This window comes from Drosophila elegans, unplaced genomic scaffold (genome assembly GCF_018152505.1).
Source record: "Drosophila elegans isolate 14027-0461.03 unplaced genomic scaffold, ASM1815250v1 contig_520, whole genome shotgun sequence".
In the NCBI taxonomy this organism is placed as follows: Eukaryota; Metazoa; Arthropoda; class Insecta; order Diptera; family Drosophilidae; genus Drosophila; species Drosophila elegans.
In genome coordinates this window covers 1,166,001-1,183,970 of record NW_024545903.1, presented here as the reverse complement: position 1 = coordinate 1,183,970, position 17,970 = coordinate 1,166,001, and the positions used below count along the sequence as shown (strand labels likewise).

Genomic DNA, 17,970 nt, shown 5'->3' with positions numbered 1-17,970 from the left:
AAAATTATATACATATTATTCATCTGTATTTATTAACGATAATTGTAACGCGCTTAGGTTAACTCAAAACACACAAAAACAGAACGGAACGGAACGCGACGGGACGGGACTTACTTATTATATTACATATATACACCAACGGACGGACCCGGACTGTGGACAACTCTCGACTCATACATGATGAAAGAATTGATTATTTATTAATTAGTTGAATGTTATTTAACTTATATGCATTATTCTAAAGATTACTGAAATCCAAATGTAATTACAATAAACTAAATTGCAAGGTTGAAATTTCGGCGTGTTCCCTTGAATGCGAATTTGCTAGACTAAAACAAACGTACGTTAAAAACAGGCGACTAGTACAGTTTCTGCAGGTCGTTGAGCGACTGGTTCAGGAAGTCGTTGGTCCAGTCGTTCTCCGGGCTGTCCAGATGGTTATCAAAGTCGACCAGGTCGCGCATGGCACCGCGTTTCAGCAGCAGCGACACGCCCTCCAACGTTTGCGACGCCTGCGACAGCGTGAACTTGGCCTTCGACCAGCGGGCGCCAGAGTCTCCAGCGCAGCTGAACACCTGGATGGCGGCACGGTCGTGCTGCAGCGTCATCAACTTGTTGTCCACCACCGCGAAGCAGGCGTTCTTGAAGTTCTCCTGAATCTTGTCCGCAATTTTGGCGGCGGGGGTCTTGTCGATCTGATTGTCGTAGAAGTTCTCCGGCGCACTATAGTAGCCGCCGATCACCAGTCCCTCGCGCTCGGCGTATGCATCGATCTGAAAGGAGAAAAGGGTAGGATGATATTATCAAAGTGGTGCATATAAAAAATGATTAGTTTCGACAATTAATTTCACAATTCACAATGTCTTCTTTGAAACATTTTTTGCCTCCTTATACAAATAGTCAGTTGAATTAGTTCGACATAATAAAATAAAAGTTTAAAAATTGTTTGCTTTAGGTTTAAAAATTTGAAATAAATTTCTGGATACACTCGGTAAACTTTGGATAAAGTACAAAATAATTAAAGGGATTACATGGGTTTCTCAAAAAAAAATAAATATTTTTTTTTCTTGTAATTATTGAATAGAATACGTTTAAGAAGACACTACTTATTGGTGGAACGAAGGGCTTATACTTTTTAAATTAACTAACTTAAAAACATGAATTCGGTTTCTTTAAAGTATTTATAAAACATAATTTTTTAATTTTTTTTTTAAATTTGTCACGAAGTTATAAAACTTGGAAAAACAGTTTTTCAATTTGAAATTATAATTTTAATAAAATTTTAAGATATAACACAAAAAATATTAAAATTCTAAGATATAACACAAAAAATTTGAAGGTATAAGATATAATATTAGGATTAAAATTAATAAAAGTATGCAAAATATTGATAATATTGTTGCTCTGCGATGGGGTACAAGGTACATTTAAAATACACACGCATAATATTTTAACTTTCAACTTTTTGGCTCAATGTCTCATAAATTAATAAAAATAATTTCTATGCAATATACATAAAGGTAAGTCAACAAATGTAAACAAAAAAATGTAACAGGTAATTGTTTTAAATGGATCTTACAATTTATTATGCAGGTATAAGCTTCCATATTTTGCTTTGAAATGGATTACAAAAGGTAAAACTAAATCACACCATACTACCCTTGAGTACGGGGACCTAGATAATTCTAAGAGATAATTAGCTATGCAACTACATAGGTTGTGCTACTACTAAACATAACCATCCCTGACCGGATTAGAGTTCACTGTTCACTGGTACTTTTGGAGCCGGCAATTGGCAATTACCTGCATTAGGGCAACTTCTGCCATGGGGGTGACATGCAGACACTGATGAAAAAGCGGAATCGCATCCACGATTTCCACCAGGGAGCCCTTCGAGCTCTTCTCGGCTAGCAACAGTCCGTTGACCGCCTGGTGCGGATACTTGGCGGCGTGGAATATCAACTTGGTGTAGGCTCGCTCCGAAATCTTGTAGTCGCACATTTTCTCTGAATATTATGACAATTTATTTGGCAAAAAATAAAACATGAATTGGAATTCGACAATTAAGCAGTGTGACCGCACCTCTGCCGTTTAAATAAACCACGTAATCCCCGAAACATACCATTTATGTGTTACTAAAATACCAAATTTCAATTCTCTTAACACAAATGGATTCCACAGTGTCGGATGATCAACTTTTATGAACTGAGTTCCCCAGTTTTGATAACACCCACGGGGAATGGATTCCACAAAATCTTGAATATCAAATAAAAATTCGATTTTATTTTCGGATTTAAATATTGAAAAAAACAATATTTTTGAGAAAAATTAGAATTTAAACAGATTTTAAATTTGCATATTGTTGCCTTTTGGCTATTTTACAATCTGATGTTTTCAATAAACATTTTAAAGTTCCAAAATCTGGTCACATTTTTTGTATGGCGCAAAATTTAAGTGGGTTCGACTTCAATTTGATTTATTACTCAAACTAATATTTAATACTAACGTGGGATGATGGAAAACATAACTAAATATGTGTAACATTTTATTTCTTAACTGTCCGTCTGCGTCTCGCTCTTGCATGGCTCTTTCTGTTTTTTTTTTTGTATTGTATATATTGTAACTAAAAAATATTTTGCAGTTCAGCTGAATGTCCGATGGAAGACCACCCCTGGCCTTCCCTCTGGATCCTTAAACTCCGCCAATCCACACCGATGGGAAACTACGTTTGGCTTTCGTTCAGTATTGCCTTGATGTCGTCAGCATCCAGCGTCTCGTACTTGAGCAGCGCCTCCGCCAGCGCCTTGTGCTCCTTGGTGTGTTTCCTCAATATGGCCTTCGCCCGTTCGTAGCTGTCGCTGAGGATGCGTTTGATCTCCGCGTCCACGGCCTCGATGGTGTTGGGTCCAAGGGTGTCGCCGGTGCCCAGGCCCTTTGACGCCTCAATCGTGCGAAGACCCACTTTGTCCGACATGCCCCAATCCCTCACCATGTGCGTGGCAATCGAGGTGGCCTGCTTGAGATCGCTGCTGGCTCCCGATGTTATTTTTTCCACTCCGAATACAAGCTCCTCGGCAGCACGGCCGCCCATCATCGTGTCCATCATGGCCAGCAGCTGTGCCTTTGTGACGTGGTAACGCTCCTTCTCAGGTATGTAAGCGGTGTGGCCTAGGGACGGTCCGCGGGGCATGATGGTCACCTTGTGCAGCGGATGCGACTCCTTGGTGTAAAAGGCCACAATTGCGTGGCCGCCCTCGTGGTAAGCGGTTATGGTGTTGGCCTCCTCGTCTGGCAAACGAGCTTTTCGCTCGGGGCCCATAAGTACCTTGTCTCGAGCCGTTTCCAAATGCTTCATGCTTACTGTTTCGGCTCCGTCGATGGCGGCCCTGTGTTCATTTGTAAATTACAGAAATACCATTAGTATCGCCCTTGAAAACAAGCATTCAAATAATCAAATAATAAGCTGCAAAAATTAAAAAACAAGTCTGCTTGTCTCGTATACATAAATTAAATTACTTCTAGTTGTTTGATGGTGAAATAGGTTTAAAAGAAAATGATTGTTCACCTTAACGCCGCCTGGTTGATCATGTTTTCCAGATCTGCTCCCGTAAATCCGGACGTGCCTCGCGCCAGTAAATCCAGATCGATTTCGTCATGCAGAATTTTTGTCAGATACAGGGAAAGGATTTCCTTGCGGCCGGTGAAATCGGGCGTGGACACCATAACCTCCACGTCAAAGCGACCGGGTCGCAGCAGAGCTTGGTCTAAATCGTCGCGACGGTTGGTGGCGCCCAGAACGATAACGCCGGCGTTTTGATGGAAGCCATCCATTTCGGAGAGCAGCTGATTGATGGTTTGATTTGCATATGGATGCAGCACGGAGTTTGTTCGCTTGGCGCCCACCGAGTCGATTTCGTCGATGAAGATTACACACGGGGCGCGGGCCTTTGCCGCCTCTGTAAAATAGTATTCAGGATGAGTTGAGTTTTCAGGGAGACAAAGATCCACTTACTAAACAAGTCTCTCACTCGTCTGGCGCCCTGGCCTACGAGCACTTCATCGAACTCCGGTCCAGCGGCATGGAAGAAAGGAACTTTGGCCTCACCGGCGACAGCACGGGCCAGCAGGGTTTTGCCAGTGCCCGGGGGGCCGACCAGGAGCACGCCCTTTGGAAGCTTGCCACCCAAATTGGAGAACTTCTCGGGGCTCTTCAGGAACTCGACCACCTCCTTCAGCTCCTGCTTGGCCTCGTCGCAGCCCTTGACATCTTCAAAAGTGACGTTGATCTCCTCCGGATCTACCTCCACCTGGTTGCCCAGCTGGATGCTGCTGAAAGAAAGGCAAATCAGGCCAGGAGCAATAAAATTGACGTTGAGGCTCACCGAAAGACGGATCCGTTGGAGGTGGTGAAGAAGCTCAGGAATATTCCCAGGAAAACGACGATTACGACGAGAGTCTGTAAAGTCTGAGTGACAATAACTAGGATTTACTCAAAAAACCGAAGACAAAAGTCTTCTATAGCCTTGCAAGTTCAAAGAACTTACTTAAATTGAAAAAGAAATCGTACCTTCAGATACTTCATTGTTTTTCCTGATTTTGGAGAGTCTTCGGCGTTGGCGGCCGCCAAGTAGCCCTCGGCAAAGGCAATTTTTAGGTTCTCCTAGGAGAAAAAATAATCAGTACAGCTAGTAAGTTTGTCGTACTGCAAGCGTACCGAATTATTGTATCCATGGTCATCGGACTTGGCCAGCAGCCGTCTCAGCTTTTCAGCCTGGAAGGGTGTGTCTCCGTCTAGGCGCTGCGGTGGATTGGCCAGCGCGTTCTTCAGACGGGAAGTCATTGTTGGATTGCGCTTTTGTTCCGCCTCGATGGAGCGATCCGTCTTAAAGCCACGTATGTGTTTACTATAAGCGAGAGTAGAGTTCAGCCAAAATTCGTAAATTAGTTCCGTACACTCACAGCTGTTGTTGGGAGAAAAGCGGACGAAGAAGACCTGGCGTTTTGGTTGGAATCAACTTGCTAGAAGTACGAAAATTATCAACTAGAGCCTTTAGAAGTTATTAACGGTATATGCACGTACACATTAGCGCCCATGGGCTGGTCACCTACTGCTCCGGTAAGCGAAACTTCGAACTGATAATTTTGCAGCTGGGCGCGACCGATCGGTGTGGAAGGCTCCACTAGCGTGACGCGGACGTCCCGCATGGCGGGCAGCATACTGGTCACCTTGGCCAGTACATCGTTTACCAGCTGCCGGTCGAGGATGCCGTTCAGTCGCGCCGCCCTCTCCACCATGCCATGTAAGCTGGCGCCCGAGCGACTGAGCAGGTTCCTAAGGTCCAGCACGAGGTCATGACTCCGGGCGGACTTCGCGAGGCGCGTCGCATTCGCGCTCCCGTGGAGCTTGGTCCGGTTAACGGAGTAGTAGTGTGGCTTTCTGCTGAAGTTGCCTAGGTACAGGTAGGGCTGTCATCGCATCCGATTCCAAGCAGGTGAGTGGAGAGTAAAACAGAGAGAGAGAGGGCAGTTAGGTGGGCGGATCAATGGGATGCCGCAGGCGGCACTTACCACGGAGTGTGTGGTGGTGGAGAACATTGCCAAAAGTACAAATTTTAGTTAATTACAATAACAGGCTCAGGATCGCGGCCAGCAGACGACACAGCTGTAACTTTACTTGACAGCGAAAATGTCATAATCTCGTCGCGTTGTGCGCGGTGCATCCCTGGATCTAGTGGTGCGCAACTTTCCACCCTCGGCACGCGTTCTTACGGGTTCTGACGGACAATTTTGAAAAGCTTAACTGGAGTGATGACTTTGACTTTCGGCTTGATTCGATTCTCAATTTTGTGTGTTACTTCAAAACTGCCAGTGGCTCAGTCAATGCTTGTCGATTATGTTTTGTTTTGGTTGACTGGAACAAGGTTTTCTCTAAAATAAACTATACACTTTGGACACGTCATAAATCGTTGCAAAGGATTTAGAGGACAATACCTTCAATAATTTCTTGGCATAATTGAAAACATATAAAAAAATTCTGATATGAAAATATATTAAAAAATTTTACAAAATGATGCAAGTCTACTTTGTTCGAAAGACAACGAACTTGAAACTAAGGTTTTTTTTTCTTGCGTGTTCCTTTTAAGAAGCCTTATTATCATCAATTTTTGAGCTAAAATATGTAACATAAACCATGGACTATTTACACGACTCTTTAATATTTAAACCAAAGCTAAAACGACCATCACTAGCAGTGGAGTAAACACAGGGCTGTTTCGTCGGCGACCAGGGCTGGCAAATCGTCTGCCGGTGGTCCGTACATATTTCACAAATTCCGGGTTAAATTGTGTCAACATGGACTCGCCGTTTAACGATGGCTCGCAGCGACCTCCACAACACTCCCCCCACCCACTGGTAAGTGCGCGAAGGTCCTTCTCAACTGTACTTCAACTGTGCTTACACCTTTTTCAGGCGGACTATCAGTTCTCCGCGGAGGAAGTGAAGGCGTTACGTGAGTGCAATACGGAATCGTTTTTCCAGCGGAGTCTGCCTTTCGGCACTGGTCTTGGTCTGTTGGCCTACTTTGGGGTCAAAAACGGGTATCTGCAAGGACATGGCAAATACGGGGCCGTGCCCAAGGTAGTGATGGGCGTCATTCTGGGCTACTTTGTGGGCAAATTCAGCTACCAGCAGAAGTGTGCCGAGAAGATCATGCGGCTGCCCAACTCCCACTTGGGCGAGTTGCTGCGTCAGCGGAGGCAGGGTGGCGGTGTCATCAGCTCCATCACACCGGACGAGAACCTAGGCAGGGCCTTCACCCTGGCCCCCTTCTCGCCCAGCTCGGCGGATGTTTACAGCGATGAGGCGTATCAGCCGACCAGGAGCACAGCCCTCAACCTGGACACGGAATCGCGCCCCACTATGTCCGGCCTGGACGACATCTACCGGCCCACGCTGGACTGTAGGTTCAGATAAACCTTTAGCGTCAAGTTGAGTCTTAATTTACCTATTTGTTGCAGCAGCTGCTTCGATGCTAGACACGGATCTGCCCTTGGAGCCAGCCAAGCCGGGTCAGTCGTACGAAGATCTGCGCCGAAGGAATCGTGAAGAACACTCGAAGCACCAGCAGAGTCCCTACTCGCGGCCCTACGAACCATCAGCTCCCGTCCAGCAGCGACCGGTGGAGCCAGCACGCATCGAACCCGCTGGCAGAAAGAACCAATACGGCGACTCCTGGACAGACTGAGCTGGCACATTGGCACATTAGGCATTGTTATTTTGTTGGACATTAAACGCGCATAAAGTTCTGTGTACAGACGATGTCTATTTACATTTGTGGGGGCTGCAATCTGGAATTACTTTCTGGCCTGATCGTAGTTGTCTTTGTACCACCTCACCGACTTTTCGATGGCCGTTTCAAAGTTTGTAAATGCGTAGTCCGGCAGGAGGGAACGAAGTTTGGCATTGGATGCAGTCTTCTTGTACTGTCCATCCGCCTTGCTCGTATCACAGACCAGTTTTCCCTGGAATAGGAAAAGTTATAAAGTGGTATATCTCAAAACATCAGATGAATAGCTCACCTTAAAGTTAAATGCCTTTGCTATGGCCTGAGCAACTTCGTAGATGGTCACCTCCTGGGCCTCGTCCACGCTCAGGATGATGGGCTCCACGCTGTCATAGTTCCGGAGCACCCAGATCATTAGCTCGGCCAGGTCCAGGGAGTATACAAACTGACGTAGGGGCTTTCCGCTTCCAAAAACTGTGAATACCTTTTCGCTCTCCGGCACTTCAGGCTGCTCTTTGATCAGCTGGTGCATCCGATTGATCATGCCCGGAATCACATGGCTCACCTCGGGCTTGTAGTTGTCGTGCGGACCGAAAATGTTGCACGGGATCACAGAGCTGTACAGCCGGCCGTATTTGTCGTAATAGGCGTGGTTCTGCACGTCTATCAGTCGCTTCGCGTAGGAGTAGCCATAGTTGGACGGGTGTGGTGGCCCATTGTGCACCATGGTCTCATCAATTGGATAGCTGGTTTTGTCCGGAAAAATGCAGGTGGACAGGCAGGAAACGACCTTGCTGCAGCCATGTTCGTGTGACGTTTGCAGGACATTATCGTTAATAAGCAGGTTGTTGCGCTAAACGGGATTCGATTGAAATTGAATTTCGGACCATGCTTGTATGTATGTAGTTTCAAAACTCACCAGGAAGTCCAGGTTGTTGTTCATGTTGTGGAACAGACCACCGACCATGGCGGCCAGGTGGATAACATGAGTAGGCTTTTCTCGGGCGAAGAGTGCCTGCGTGGCTTCCAGATTTCTGTGGAAACCTTTGTTTATGATTCTACTAGCTCGATGGTTTCTATTAACTCACGTCAAATCGGCGTCCTTGGAGCCGGCAAAGTACCATTGCTCATCAGTTGGAGCCTGTTTCTTAATTACCGCCTCCAGGGCTTTGCCCACAAGGCCAGTTCCACCTGTGACCAGCACTTTTTTCATTGTTTTTGTGCGATTCCACGGATAAGTAAACTATTTTGTTAGTTTCTCTAACATTAAGTGTGACCAGCAGTCTCAAATGCCGGTAAGTTAGCAGTACTGTCAAATAGATTTTTTTAGCCAAATTTTAGCGGGAATCATTAAGAGTGTCAATAGGGAGATTCTTGGAGCAGATTTTATTTTGCTTTAGGTTTCCGTGTTGGTTTAAATTAAAACGTAACCTTATAAAAGTACATAAATAAAAATATGCATAAAAACAATATTAATTAAATACATAATAAGCTAATGTTATATGTCAAATAATAAAAAAACAAACAATTTTAACTATTTGTTTTTAGCACTATTATTACATTAATTACATTTGTATGATAGGTTTTAGCTACTTTAAAATATCAGCACAGCTCTGATTTTAGCTTATTTCTATCCACCCTCTGGTCACACTGCGAAGAAGAAGTGCAGACGCGATTTTGTTTATGCGGTGTCGGAAATGCGAAAAACAATTTAAATGGATATGGAAACGCAAGTTATAGACACCGTCAATGAGTTTTTGGTAACGAAACACTTGTACACTTTATAAACCCCCTGTTGACTTACATTTGTATTTGTTTAAACAGAAGGTGGACTCCATTGACGAGGCGTTTGTGAGCGTCATTGTTTTCAAGCCAAATGGCGAACAGGAGCGAGCCACCAGTTTCGCCAATGATTTGGGTAAGTAAGCTACTCTCCCGGATTTCAACCAGTAACAAGTTTTTTTTTTCAGTTACCGCTTTTGGGAACGTGGCACAGGAGAACCGGGAGCAGGTGCTGCGAGCTTACCTGGTGCGGGCGGCCGGCGCCTCCGGATACCACATCAAGGTGCTGATGGCGGCACTGGTCAAACTGGTGGACGCACACGTGATCACTGCAAGGATGCTGTGCGACAAGGTGCTGATGTGCGAGAAACTGGACTACGAGCACAGGACCTTCTGGATCGAGAGCTTCCGGCTGGTCAAGCGCGTGATCGCCCAGGTGGACTACAAAGGCGTGCGCGAGATCATGAAAGTGTGCCGCGACAAGACGCAGTGGTTTCCGCCCAACGTCAACGTCACCTACATGCCACAGCTTCTGGCCGTCGAGGATATCCTACGCTTCATCTTCGACCGCACCAATTGCCTGCTGCCCGCCTATTTCATTGCCAACGAGATTATGCGTCCGTTTCCCTACCATTGGAAGCTAAACCGGCTGATGACCGACTTTGTCGAGGAATTCCGCACCACGGCGCAAATGGTCTCAATCATCGGACACGCCAGTATGCTCCCTATAGTGGAGCACTTCGGCTATGCCGATCACATGATGAACTCCTGGCGGCTGGACCACAACACCCTCAAGTTTAACTTTAAAGGCATCCTGCCCTACGAGCCAGAGCTTCTCGAGGAGCAAAAGCCCCTGCTCCGCTACGTTTTGGAGCAGCCGTACTCGCGGGAGATGGTCTCGCAAATGCTGAACCTTCAGAAGCATCAAAAGCAGCGTTATAATGCCCTGGAGGAGCAGCTTGTCAACCTGATCGTCCAGGCCATGGAGATGACGGAGGCCAATGACGCCACTGCGGGCAGTGGCTTCAACGCCTCAGACGAACAAATCACGCCCTACGAGTGGGTGTGGCTGCATCTTTCCTCGCAACTTATCTACTTTGTGCTATTCCAGTTTGTTAGTTTTATGCACATCGTGTTGGCGCTTCACGAGAAGGTAGTTTTCATGAAATCAAATCAAACTTATATGCTTTCTTCTAACTAATTTTTGTTCATCCATAGCTTTCGAAGTTGGAGCTCAGGAAGGGTCGTGACCAACTGATGTGGATCCTTTTGCAGTTCATCTCTGGGAGCATTCAGAAGAATCCTGTAGGATGATAATTTCCGGTTTTTATCAGATGATACATACTTACAATGTCTTTTAATTGTAGATTACCAATTTTCTGCCCGTGTTCAGGTTGTTTGACCTTCTCTACCCCGAACTGGAGCCACTTAAGTTGCCAGACATCAACAAATCTTCGATGGTCCGCCACATGGCTCCCATTTGCGTGTGGATCCACCTGATGAAGAAGGCGCGAGTGGAGAATATGAACATTACTCGGCCTCTGCCCATTGCGCTTAAAAACCATTACGAGTAATATCTGATTGCTTGCCTTAGAAATACTATTAATATTGATTGGTTTTTTGCACAGCTTTTTGCAGCACCTGGTCACGCCCAACACCATGATGAACATGACTCTGGGCAACGACTTCCGCATCATTCTAATCTGCAATGCTTACTCTACGAATCAAGAGTACTTTGGGCGACCCATGGGCTTGCTGCTGGATGCTTTGAATGGCTCTTCAAAGTCACCGAATGGCGCCCAGATACCAGCAGTAACCTTCTCGGTCACGGTTCTGGACAGTCTGACGGTGCACAGCAAAATGTCGCTAATCCACAGCTTTGTGACACAGATGCTGAAGCAGGCCCAAACCAAAGGGCAAGTTCCAGCGGCGGCGCTATTAGAGACATATGCAAGACTTTTGGTCTATACGGAAATCGAGTCGCTGGGCATCAAGGGATTCCTGAGTGAGTCTAGCCCGTAATCCAATTTATACTCAATTTGTAAACATACTTTCATGTCTTTCTCTGTAGGCCAACTAATGCCAACTGTGTTTAAAAACCATGCCTGGGCTATGCTGCACACCTTGATGGAAATGTTTTCGTACCGGCTGCATCATGTGCCCACCCACTACAGAGTCCAACTGCTATCTCTGCTCCACTCATTGTCCTCCGTGCCGCAAACAAACAAGATGCAGCTCAATCTTTGGTGTGTTATAAATGCATATGTCAAGTATTAAGATTTGGCTAAGACTTATATATTTTTTGCAGCTTTGAATCCACTGCCTTGCGTCTGATTACCAGCATCGGATCTGCGGAGTTTCAGCCACAGTTCTCGCGGTACTTCAACGACAAATCCCCCGGAGCGGTGGCGTCCAATGAGAGTGAGGAACTAAACCGGGTTCTCATCCTTACACTCGCGCGTTCCATGCATGTTCACGGCGGCGGCGATGAGATGCAAGGGTGGTGCAAGGACTTCCTTTCTAACATCATTCAACACACGCCGCACTCGTGGCCCATGCAGTCGCTAGCCTGTTTTCCGCCCGCCTTAAATGAGTACTTTACCCAGAACAACCAACCGCCGGAGAACAAGCAACAGCTTAAGAAGGCCGTGGAAGAGGAGTACCGCACCTGGACGTCCATGACAAACGAAAACGACATCATTGCGCACTTCCTGCGACCAACCACAAACCCCTTGTTCCTTTGCCTGCTGTTCAAAATAATTTGGGAAACGGAGAACATAAGCCCAGTGGCTTACAAGTGCGTAACGATACGATTTTATCTTTTGCGCCACATCAGATAATGATGGTTTTATTTCAGAATCCTGGAGGGTATAAGTGCGAGAGCCTTATCCACTCACTTGCGTAAATTTTGTGACTATCTGGTGGCCGAAGTGGCTAGCTCCTCGGATGGTCGTGATTTTATTCACAAGTGCGTGGACACGATTAACAACATGATCTGGAAGTTCAATGTAGTGACCATCGATAGGGTTGTGCTTTGCTTGGCTCTTCGAACGCACGAGGGCAACGAGGCTCAAGTCTGTTTCCTTATTATACAGCTGCTTTTGCTAAAAGCCAGTGAGCTGCGGAATCGAGTTCAGGAGTTCTGCAAGGACAACAATCCTGATCATTGGAAGCAGAGCAATTGGTAAGTGTTGAATTTTATTAAAGAAGTAGATTTCAAGTAAATATCTTCCTTAGGCAGGACAAGCATTTGTCCTTTCACCAAAAATTTCCGGAAAAGTTCGCCCTGGACGAATCTGCATCGCAGATGGCGTTGCCCGTGTACTTTAGCAATGTCTGCCTGCGATTTCTGCCTGTTTTGGACGTTGTGGTGCACAGATTCATCGAGCTCACTATAACGAATGTTCACCAAATACTTGGCTTCATTTTGGATCATCTGAGCATACTCTACAAGTTCCACGGTGCGTAAGGAGCTGCTTTTAAGATAATCAAAACTCAAGTTTAAGCATTGCAGATCGCCCCATCACGTATCTTTACAACACCCTTCATTATTATGAGCGAATCCTAAGGGATCGTCCGGCGCTGAAGAAAAAACTGGTTGGAAGAACTTTTCTAAATATAATTTCGATTTTAGTATATTTAATTGTATTGTTTCCAGGTGGGCGCTATTACCAGCGCTTTTAGTGAGATTCGTCCGCCCAACTGGAGTGTAAGTGAGCCTTATAAGGTATTCCTGCAAAATCAGGACTCGCTATGGACCCCCGAATTGAGTTACTATATGAGCTTGATCCGACGCCTGGCAGACAGTGAGTTAAATTTGGTATAAAATATATTTCAATTTTGACCTCCCCCCCATTAATTTGCAGCTATCAGTGGGAAGAATGTCTTTTATTCCACCGATTGGCGTTTCAATGAGTTCCCAAATGCCCCAACTCATGCGCTCTATGTGACCTGCGTGGAACTGCTGGGTCTGCCGGTGGCACCCACATTGGTGGCCAACAATCTCATTGATGTGATAGTCAGCGGATATGCGGTCATTCCGCAGAAGGATATACACAGCTATATCAATGCCGTGGGCATTGTTTTGGCAGCTTTGCCAGAGCCCTACTGGAGTGGCATCTACGATCGCTTACAGGATATGCTCAACACACCCAATATGCTGAATTGGACCTACAGATTCAATGCATTCGAGTTGTTTAACTTTAAGACTGTGCGCGAGGCGATGCTGGAGAAGACCTACGCCGTGGTGTTGGCCGTGGCTCACTCGGTGTTTCATCACATGGGCGCCTTTAAGCTGGCCGCGATGACCAGGTACCTCACGGAGAAGCTAAAGCCGTGCGTGCGAACTGAGCAGCAATTGTTGTACCTGTGCCACGTGTTTGGGCCCTTCCTGCAGCGAATAGAACTTGAAAAACCGAACGCAGTGGCCGGCATTGCCGTGTTGCTCTATGAGATTCTGGAGATTGTGGACAAACATCATGGACCGAAGCCATTGCAGTACATGGACCAGATATGCGACTTTCTGTAAGGCAGGCCAATTAACTTGACTAAAATAACTAACTTACTAACTAATCTTTTCAGCTACCACATTAAATATATACATGTGGGAAACATTATTAAAAACGAATCGGAGGCTATTATTAAGCGGTTACGACCCCTGCTACAGATGCGTCTAAGGTTCATAACACATCTCAACCTAGAGGATATTAATTCGGAGAAGATGTAAGAAGGATTTTAAATAAATATGAATTTAGACTTTAGGTTTTTAAATAATTTTAGCTCCGATAACGCCATGAATAGTGCACTGTCAACACAAACGCAATCCCCCCTGCAACCCCAACACCAACAGCAGCCGCAGCAACAACATCAGCAGCAACAACAACAGCATCAACAACAGCAACAACAGCAGCAAATGCAAATGCAACAGCAACAGGTGAATGCAGGGCAAACAACAAGCCTTCCATTGGGCAGCGGTGGCAGCCTGCAGCAACAGCAGCAACTCAATCAGCAGCAGCAGCAAATGTATATGCAACACATGCAGCAGCAGCAACAACATCAACACATGCAAAACATGCGACACAATTAATGCAAGCAGACATAGAATCTAAGCTTAATTTTAAATTAGTATTATCGTCTAATTGGCTCGTTTTTGCATTAATTATCGTTTAATTGTGTATGCTCAATTTCCATGTATTGTGTGAACCGTTCTCAGATATGTTCTAAGAAATTTTACAAAAATTACGTTTGAATGCTATTATCAGTGGGATAGATAGCCCGCCAATTTCTTCAATCAAAAGCTTTACACGATTAAACTTAAAGCTCATCGTTGCTCAGTTGTGTTGGTAGATCTGGTCAACCTCGAGTGCCGTTCTCAGTTGTGAACTCAAAGCGTTCGGCTATGCACGCGTTTCCCGGAACTAAGTGGCTGCTGCTTTTGGTTTCAGTCGGTGTGGCGGCCGAATATTGCGACAATGGCACGGGCGAGTGCAAGGATTTGACTCCCACGGACTGTCCAGTGATATTCTACAACCAGCATTTGATAGGATCTGAAGTCAAGTACTGCGACGAGTTCAATGATATTGTCTGCTGCCCCATACCGCTGGATCATCAGAACCTGAAACCTGTTGAGCAGACAAGGCCGTTTGAGAAGCGTAAGCGGTGATAACAATGATTTTCGTTCATTATTAACATTGCATTCTTAATTCCTGCCAGAGTGCAAGCAGTACAACGAGGCCCGAGCCGCCTGTCGCTCTACGCCCTTCATTGTGGGCGGCACAAAGGCGTCGGGTCGGGAGTTCCCCTTCATGGCGCTGATTGGCACACGTCGGAGCAATAAGTCCGAGAGCAATTGGGACTGTGGTGGTGCAGTGGTGCATCCCAGATTCGTGCTGACAGCAGCCCATTGCCTGGAGACGGATGAGTAAGTTTAACCAAAGTAAACTTACTCAAGTCATATTAATGTTTCCGAATACCAGATCTAAGTCCGAACGTTTAGACCCAAATTTCGATTCACCCAAGTTTGTAGTTCGACTGGGCGAACTGGACTATAACAGCACCACTGACGATGCCCAAGTGCAGGACTTTCGGGTGGTAAACTATATCGTGCACCCGGGCTATGATACAGAGGACGAAGAGCGCGGCTTTAAAAACGACATTGCTCTGGTGGAACTGGATAGGGATGCTGCGTTTAACGATCATGTAGCGGCTGTCTGCCTGCCTCCCAGCAGCGGCAACGAGAACGAACAGGTGACAGCCGCCGGCTGGGGATTCACCGCGGACGGAGTGAAGTCCTCTCACCTGCTGAAGGTCAGCCTGCAACGATTCACCGACGAGGTGTGCCAGAAACGCCTGCGCTTCAGCATCGAGACGCGTACCCAGTTTTGTGCAGGATCAATGACCAGCGAAAAGGACACCTGCAACGGCGACTCCGGCGGGCCTATCTTCGTGCAGCATCCGCTCTATCCGTGTCTAAAGCAGGTGATCGGAATCGTATCGTATGGATTGGTCTGTGGCTCTCAAGGTCTTCCGAGTGTTTACACCAAGGTTCACCTTTTCACGGACTGGATCGAGAGCATTGTGTGGGGCAACTGAATTTAGCAGGAATACATTCTTTATTTCACACTAAGAACTACTACTTTTCTGCGCTAAATTTAAACTTAAATTTGTTCCACCGAGATAGTTATCTTTGGAAGTATTCTTTTTTAGCTAGAATACAACTTAAAAAGAATACATAATAAAGTAATCATTAAATTTAAACTTCGAGACTAAGTGTAATATTATAAAAAAAAAGTAATTGGGGAAAGGCGGCTTTAGTTGGGCTAAGCGGCGCACTCGTATCTGTATTCCCATTTTGCTTATAATATCTTATATTATATCATAGTTCATTTAAATAATAATTAATTAATAACAATAATGTTTAAACTGATGGCATATATATTTGTTTTAAAAAAATATATTATTTTTATTATTTCTTTTTTAATATTTTCATTTTTTTTTTCAATTATTATCTTAACTAAAATCATTGAACGAACCATGGACGTTTTCAAATCGAAACCAGCGATTCTTCTTTTAATACACTTATAAATAGTAGCTAAGGCTAAGCATATCTTAAATATTCTTATTTTATAATAATAAAATAATTATTTAGAAGTTATTATAAAATATTAAAGTTGCATATATAGTAAAACTACAATTATATAACCTTTTATTTTTACCACTTTTATAATAACCTTAATAGCAGTGATTTACTTAAATTGATTTATGAAGTAAAACTAAAAAATGACGATCTTTTTTTTACCGCTTTTATAACAAGCTTTGTAATAGTGTATAAACTTATAGTAAGTTTAATGAAAACCATACGTTTATTTTTGTATAAAACGATTGGCAACGCATACATTTGGCAGATCGCAAATAATTGTGTATACCTCAATTAAATATGTTTTAAATTTTATAGATAACTTATAATTGTCACTGCTAATTATTATCGATCGGTAGAGTTAATTGCTTTGGTTCCATATGTAAACATAAACATTATCAGAGTCGTTGGTTGTGTAGCTAAAACAGTTAAGGAGCTATGGTGGTGCTTAAATTACTATTTCCGATCCTCTTCGTAGTGTTTTTACTTGGATTTAAAGTGAGCCAAAAGGAATCCATTGAAATACCACAATTTAACAAAACACTTTATTAAGGTCAACGGCAATTTCGAATTCACCAACATAAAATGTACCTCCTTGGACAAGGAATATATGGATTTTGATGCATGTTTTCTGAAATCAAAAAACAGGACTTACAAATTTATGACGTTCAGGACTAAAATTCACAAATTGCCGTTTGAAGATTTATTGGTGAATAGTTTTTCTAACTTTCAAAATTAATCGATTAGTTAATGCTGACATTTTTCAGGTAAGGTTTGAGGTGTTAAAGAGGTTAAATGGATATAAGCCGTTTCTTTTTAACGTAACGTTCGACGTATGCCAGTACTTTAAGGGAAAACGTAATCCAACGGTTCGATTTTTCATCGATCTGTTTGCGACCTACTCGAACTTTAACCATTCTTGTCCATACAATGTACGTACTAATCTTACTACTCTCTTTTAATTTTGATAATAGCCTAGTAATTGCAGCACGATATATATGTGGACGAGCTTCCCATTCATTTTCTCAATCATAAGTTAACAACTGTTCTCCCAGTCCCGGAAGGCGAATACTGTGTGCATTCGATTTACACGGTTCTTGGTATACCAAGGATGGACCTAAAAGTGTTTGTTAGAATCTACTAAGTATGATGCTCAGAGGATTGCAAAAAAAAAAATGTTTCGCATGCGGTTATTTTGTGTTCCGTTATTTTCATAATGTTGTTATTTGAGATGATCGGTGTATAAACCACTTAAGTATGTGGTGCACTTGCTCTTACGATGGAAAAGGAATTCATAATAAAATCTCTAAACTGTGTTGGATTCTGTTCCAAATACCTTGCTTATACACCTATACTTGTAACACCTATTAAATTTGCTTTGTATCTGATTCATGTGTTTATTACTCCAAAGTGTGTTTTATTCTGTTCCGAATGGTGTGGTAATCATTTTGCTGACCAATTAGATTACTTAATATATGGTTCACTTATTAACACAGTTTTTAGTTTTTAGACTATAGCATTGTTTTGTAACAACTCAAAAAAAATTCATGACTCCCCTCCTTTTAATCAAAGGAATGTGATGATGTTATACATGGACAGCCCACCTTTAAAACATTTTTCAAAAAAAAAAACGTAAATTCGTAACTCGTGGTTGTCAAACGGCAGCCCTGGTCGACTCGAAGCCGCTCTTTTCGAGTTGCCAGATCCGAGGGAAAACAATCGTAAAGAGAGAGAGAGCTTTTCGGAGAGCTTTCAGGCGCGGGTGCCGAGA

At 44.2% G+C, this 17,970-nt stretch overlaps 6 protein-coding genes across 10 annotated transcripts; 3 read left to right on the top strand and 3 right to left on the bottom strand.

Moving 5' to 3' along the window:
- Positions 1-9: 9 nt before the first annotated feature.
- On the bottom strand, positions 10-2,103 carry LOC108149191 (ER membrane protein complex subunit 8/9 homolog). The gene is made up of 2 exons (XM_017276614.2): positions 1,804-2,103; positions 10-773 (listed from the first exon to the last, which is right to left on the bottom strand). Exons 1-2 carry the CDS (start codon positions 1,999-2,001, stop codon positions 360-362), a joined length of 612 nt encoding a protein of 203 aa, XP_017132103.1. The 5' UTR covers positions 2,002-2,103; the 3' UTR covers positions 10-359.
- Positions 2,104-2,459: 356 nt separating this feature from the next.
- On the bottom strand, positions 2,460-5,952 carry LOC108149186 (ATP-dependent zinc metalloprotease YME1L). Of its 4 annotated transcripts, none has more exons than XM_017276602.2 (9): positions 5,569-5,952; positions 5,081-5,466; positions 4,960-5,019; positions 4,715-4,904; positions 4,568-4,660; positions 4,383-4,465; positions 4,013-4,329; positions 3,566-3,956; positions 2,460-3,386 (listed from the first exon to the last, which is right to left on the bottom strand). In XM_017276602.2, the coding sequence occupies exons 1-9, from the start codon at positions 5,593-5,595 to the stop codon at positions 2,723-2,725; spliced, it is 2,211 nt and encodes a 736-aa protein (XP_017132091.1). In that variant the 5' UTR covers positions 5,596-5,952; the 3' UTR covers positions 2,460-2,722. The 4 variants fall into 4 exon arrangements, with proteins under 4 accessions (XP_017132091.1, XP_017132092.1, XP_017132093.1 ...); XM_017276603.2 differs by having other exon boundaries at positions 4,013-4,326; positions 5,569-5,949; XM_017276604.2 differs by having other exon boundaries at positions 4,383-4,456; positions 5,569-5,948.
- A 298-nt stretch (positions 5,953-6,250) lies between these two features.
- On the top strand, positions 6,251-7,310 carry LOC108149188 (OCIA domain-containing protein 1). Of its 2 annotated transcripts, none has more exons than XM_017276608.2 (3): positions 6,251-6,411; positions 6,469-6,958; positions 7,017-7,310. In XM_017276608.2, the coding sequence occupies exons 1-3, from the start codon at positions 6,352-6,354 to the stop codon at positions 7,241-7,243; spliced, it is 777 nt and encodes a 258-aa protein (XP_017132097.1). In that variant the 5' UTR covers positions 6,251-6,351; the 3' UTR covers positions 7,244-7,310. The 2 variants fall into 2 exon arrangements, with proteins under 2 accessions (XP_017132097.1, XP_017132098.1); XM_017276609.2 differs by having other exon boundaries at positions 6,252-6,411; positions 7,020-7,310.
- LOC108149187 (probable GDP-L-fucose synthase) lies at positions 7,302-8,547 on the bottom strand. Its single transcript, XM_017276607.2, has 4 exons — positions 8,371-8,547; positions 8,202-8,316; positions 7,578-8,135; positions 7,302-7,520 (listed from the first exon to the last, which is right to left on the bottom strand). The coding sequence occupies exons 1-4, from the start codon at positions 8,493-8,495 to the stop codon at positions 7,353-7,355; spliced, it is 966 nt and encodes a 321-aa protein (XP_017132096.1). The 5' UTR covers positions 8,496-8,547; the 3' UTR covers positions 7,302-7,352.
- Positions 8,548-8,934: 387 nt separating this feature from the next.
- LOC108149192 (mediator of RNA polymerase II transcription subunit 23) lies at positions 8,935-14,382 on the top strand. Its single transcript, XM_017276615.1, has 15 exons — positions 8,935-9,042; positions 9,107-9,200; positions 9,253-10,217; positions 10,283-10,369; positions 10,432-10,634; positions 10,693-11,069; positions 11,136-11,310; positions 11,373-11,861; positions 11,922-12,248; positions 12,302-12,525; positions 12,579-12,661; positions 12,723-12,870; positions 12,931-13,588; positions 13,646-13,786; positions 13,844-14,382. The coding sequence occupies exons 1-15, from the start codon at positions 8,998-9,000 to the stop codon at positions 14,148-14,150; spliced, it is 4,323 nt and encodes a 1,440-aa protein (XP_017132104.1). The 5' UTR covers positions 8,935-8,997; the 3' UTR covers positions 14,151-14,382.
- An 80-nt stretch (positions 14,383-14,462) lies between these two features.
- Positions 14,463-15,820, top strand: LOC108149193 (serine protease snake). Its single transcript, XM_017276616.2, has 3 exons — positions 14,463-14,715; positions 14,777-14,984; positions 15,040-15,820. The coding sequence occupies exons 1-3, from the start codon at positions 14,463-14,465 to the stop codon at positions 15,653-15,655; spliced, it is 1,077 nt and encodes a 358-aa protein (XP_017132105.1). The 3' UTR covers positions 15,656-15,820.
- Positions 15,821-17,970: the final 2,150 nt, after the last annotated feature.

Excerpts from the sequence above, each read along its gene's own strand:
- LOC108149187 (XM_017276607.2), bottom strand. The coding sequence starts at position 8,495 with ATGAAAAAAGTGCTGGTCACAGGTGGAACTGGCCTTGTGGGCAAAGCC. Across the intron at positions 8,317-8,370 it reads TCCAAGGACGCCGATTTGAC|AAATCTGGAAGCCACGCAGG; the intron begins GTGAGTTAATAG and ends AGGTTTCCACAG. Across the intron at positions 7,521-7,577 it reads CAAAGGCATTTAACTTTAAG|GGAAAACTGGTCTGTGATAC; the intron begins GTGAGCTATTCA and ends TTCCTATTCCAG.
- LOC108149186 (XM_017276602.2), bottom strand. The coding sequence starts at position 5,595 with ATGTTCTCCACCACCACACACTCCGTG. Across the intron at positions 4,661-4,714 it reads ACCATGGATACAATAATTCG|GAGAACCTAAAAATTGCCTT; the intron begins GTACGCTTGCAG and ends TTTTTCTCCTAG. Across the intron at positions 4,466-4,567 it reads AAACAATGAAGTATCTGAAG|ACTTTACAGACTCTCGTCGT; the intron begins GTACGATTTCTT and ends ATTGTCACTCAG.
- LOC108149188 (XM_017276608.2), top strand. The coding sequence starts at position 6,352 with ATGGACTCGCCGTTTAACGATGGCTCGCAGCGACCTCCACAACACTCC. Across the intron at positions 6,412-6,468 it reads AACACTCCCCCCACCCACTG|GCGGACTATCAGTTCTCCGC; the intron begins GTAAGTGCGCGA and ends CACCTTTTTCAG. Across the intron at positions 6,959-7,016 it reads CTACCGGCCCACGCTGGACT|CAGCTGCTTCGATGCTAGAC; the intron begins GTAGGTTCAGAT and ends TATTTGTTGCAG.
- LOC108149192 (XM_017276615.1), top strand. The coding sequence starts at position 8,998 with ATGGATATGGAAACGCAAGTTATAGACACCGTCAATGAGTTTTTG. Across the intron at positions 9,043-9,106 it reads ACACCGTCAATGAGTTTTTG|AAGGTGGACTCCATTGACGA; the intron begins GTAACGAAACAC and ends TTGTTTAAACAG. Across the intron at positions 10,370-10,431 it reads GGAGCATTCAGAAGAATCCT|ATTACCAATTTTCTGCCCGT; the intron begins GTAGGATGATAA and ends TTTTAATTGTAG.
- LOC108149193 (XM_017276616.2), top strand. The coding sequence starts at position 14,463 with ATGCACGCGTTTCCCGGAACTAAGTGGCTGCTGCTTTTGGTTTCAGTC. Across the intron at positions 14,716-14,776 it reads GACAAGGCCGTTTGAGAAGC|AGTGCAAGCAGTACAACGAG; the intron begins GTAAGCGGTGAT and ends AATTCCTGCCAG. Across the intron at positions 14,985-15,039 it reads CATTGCCTGGAGACGGATGA|ATCTAAGTCCGAACGTTTAG; the intron begins GTAAGTTTAACC and ends TCCGAATACCAG.
- LOC108149191 (XM_017276614.2), bottom strand. The coding sequence starts at position 2,001 with ATGTGCGACTACAAGATTTCGGAGCGAGCCTACACCAAGTTGATATTC. Across the intron at positions 774-1,803 it reads CAGAAGTTGCCCTAATGCAG|ATCGATGCATACGCCGAGCG; the intron begins GTAATTGCCAAT and ends TTCTCCTTTCAG.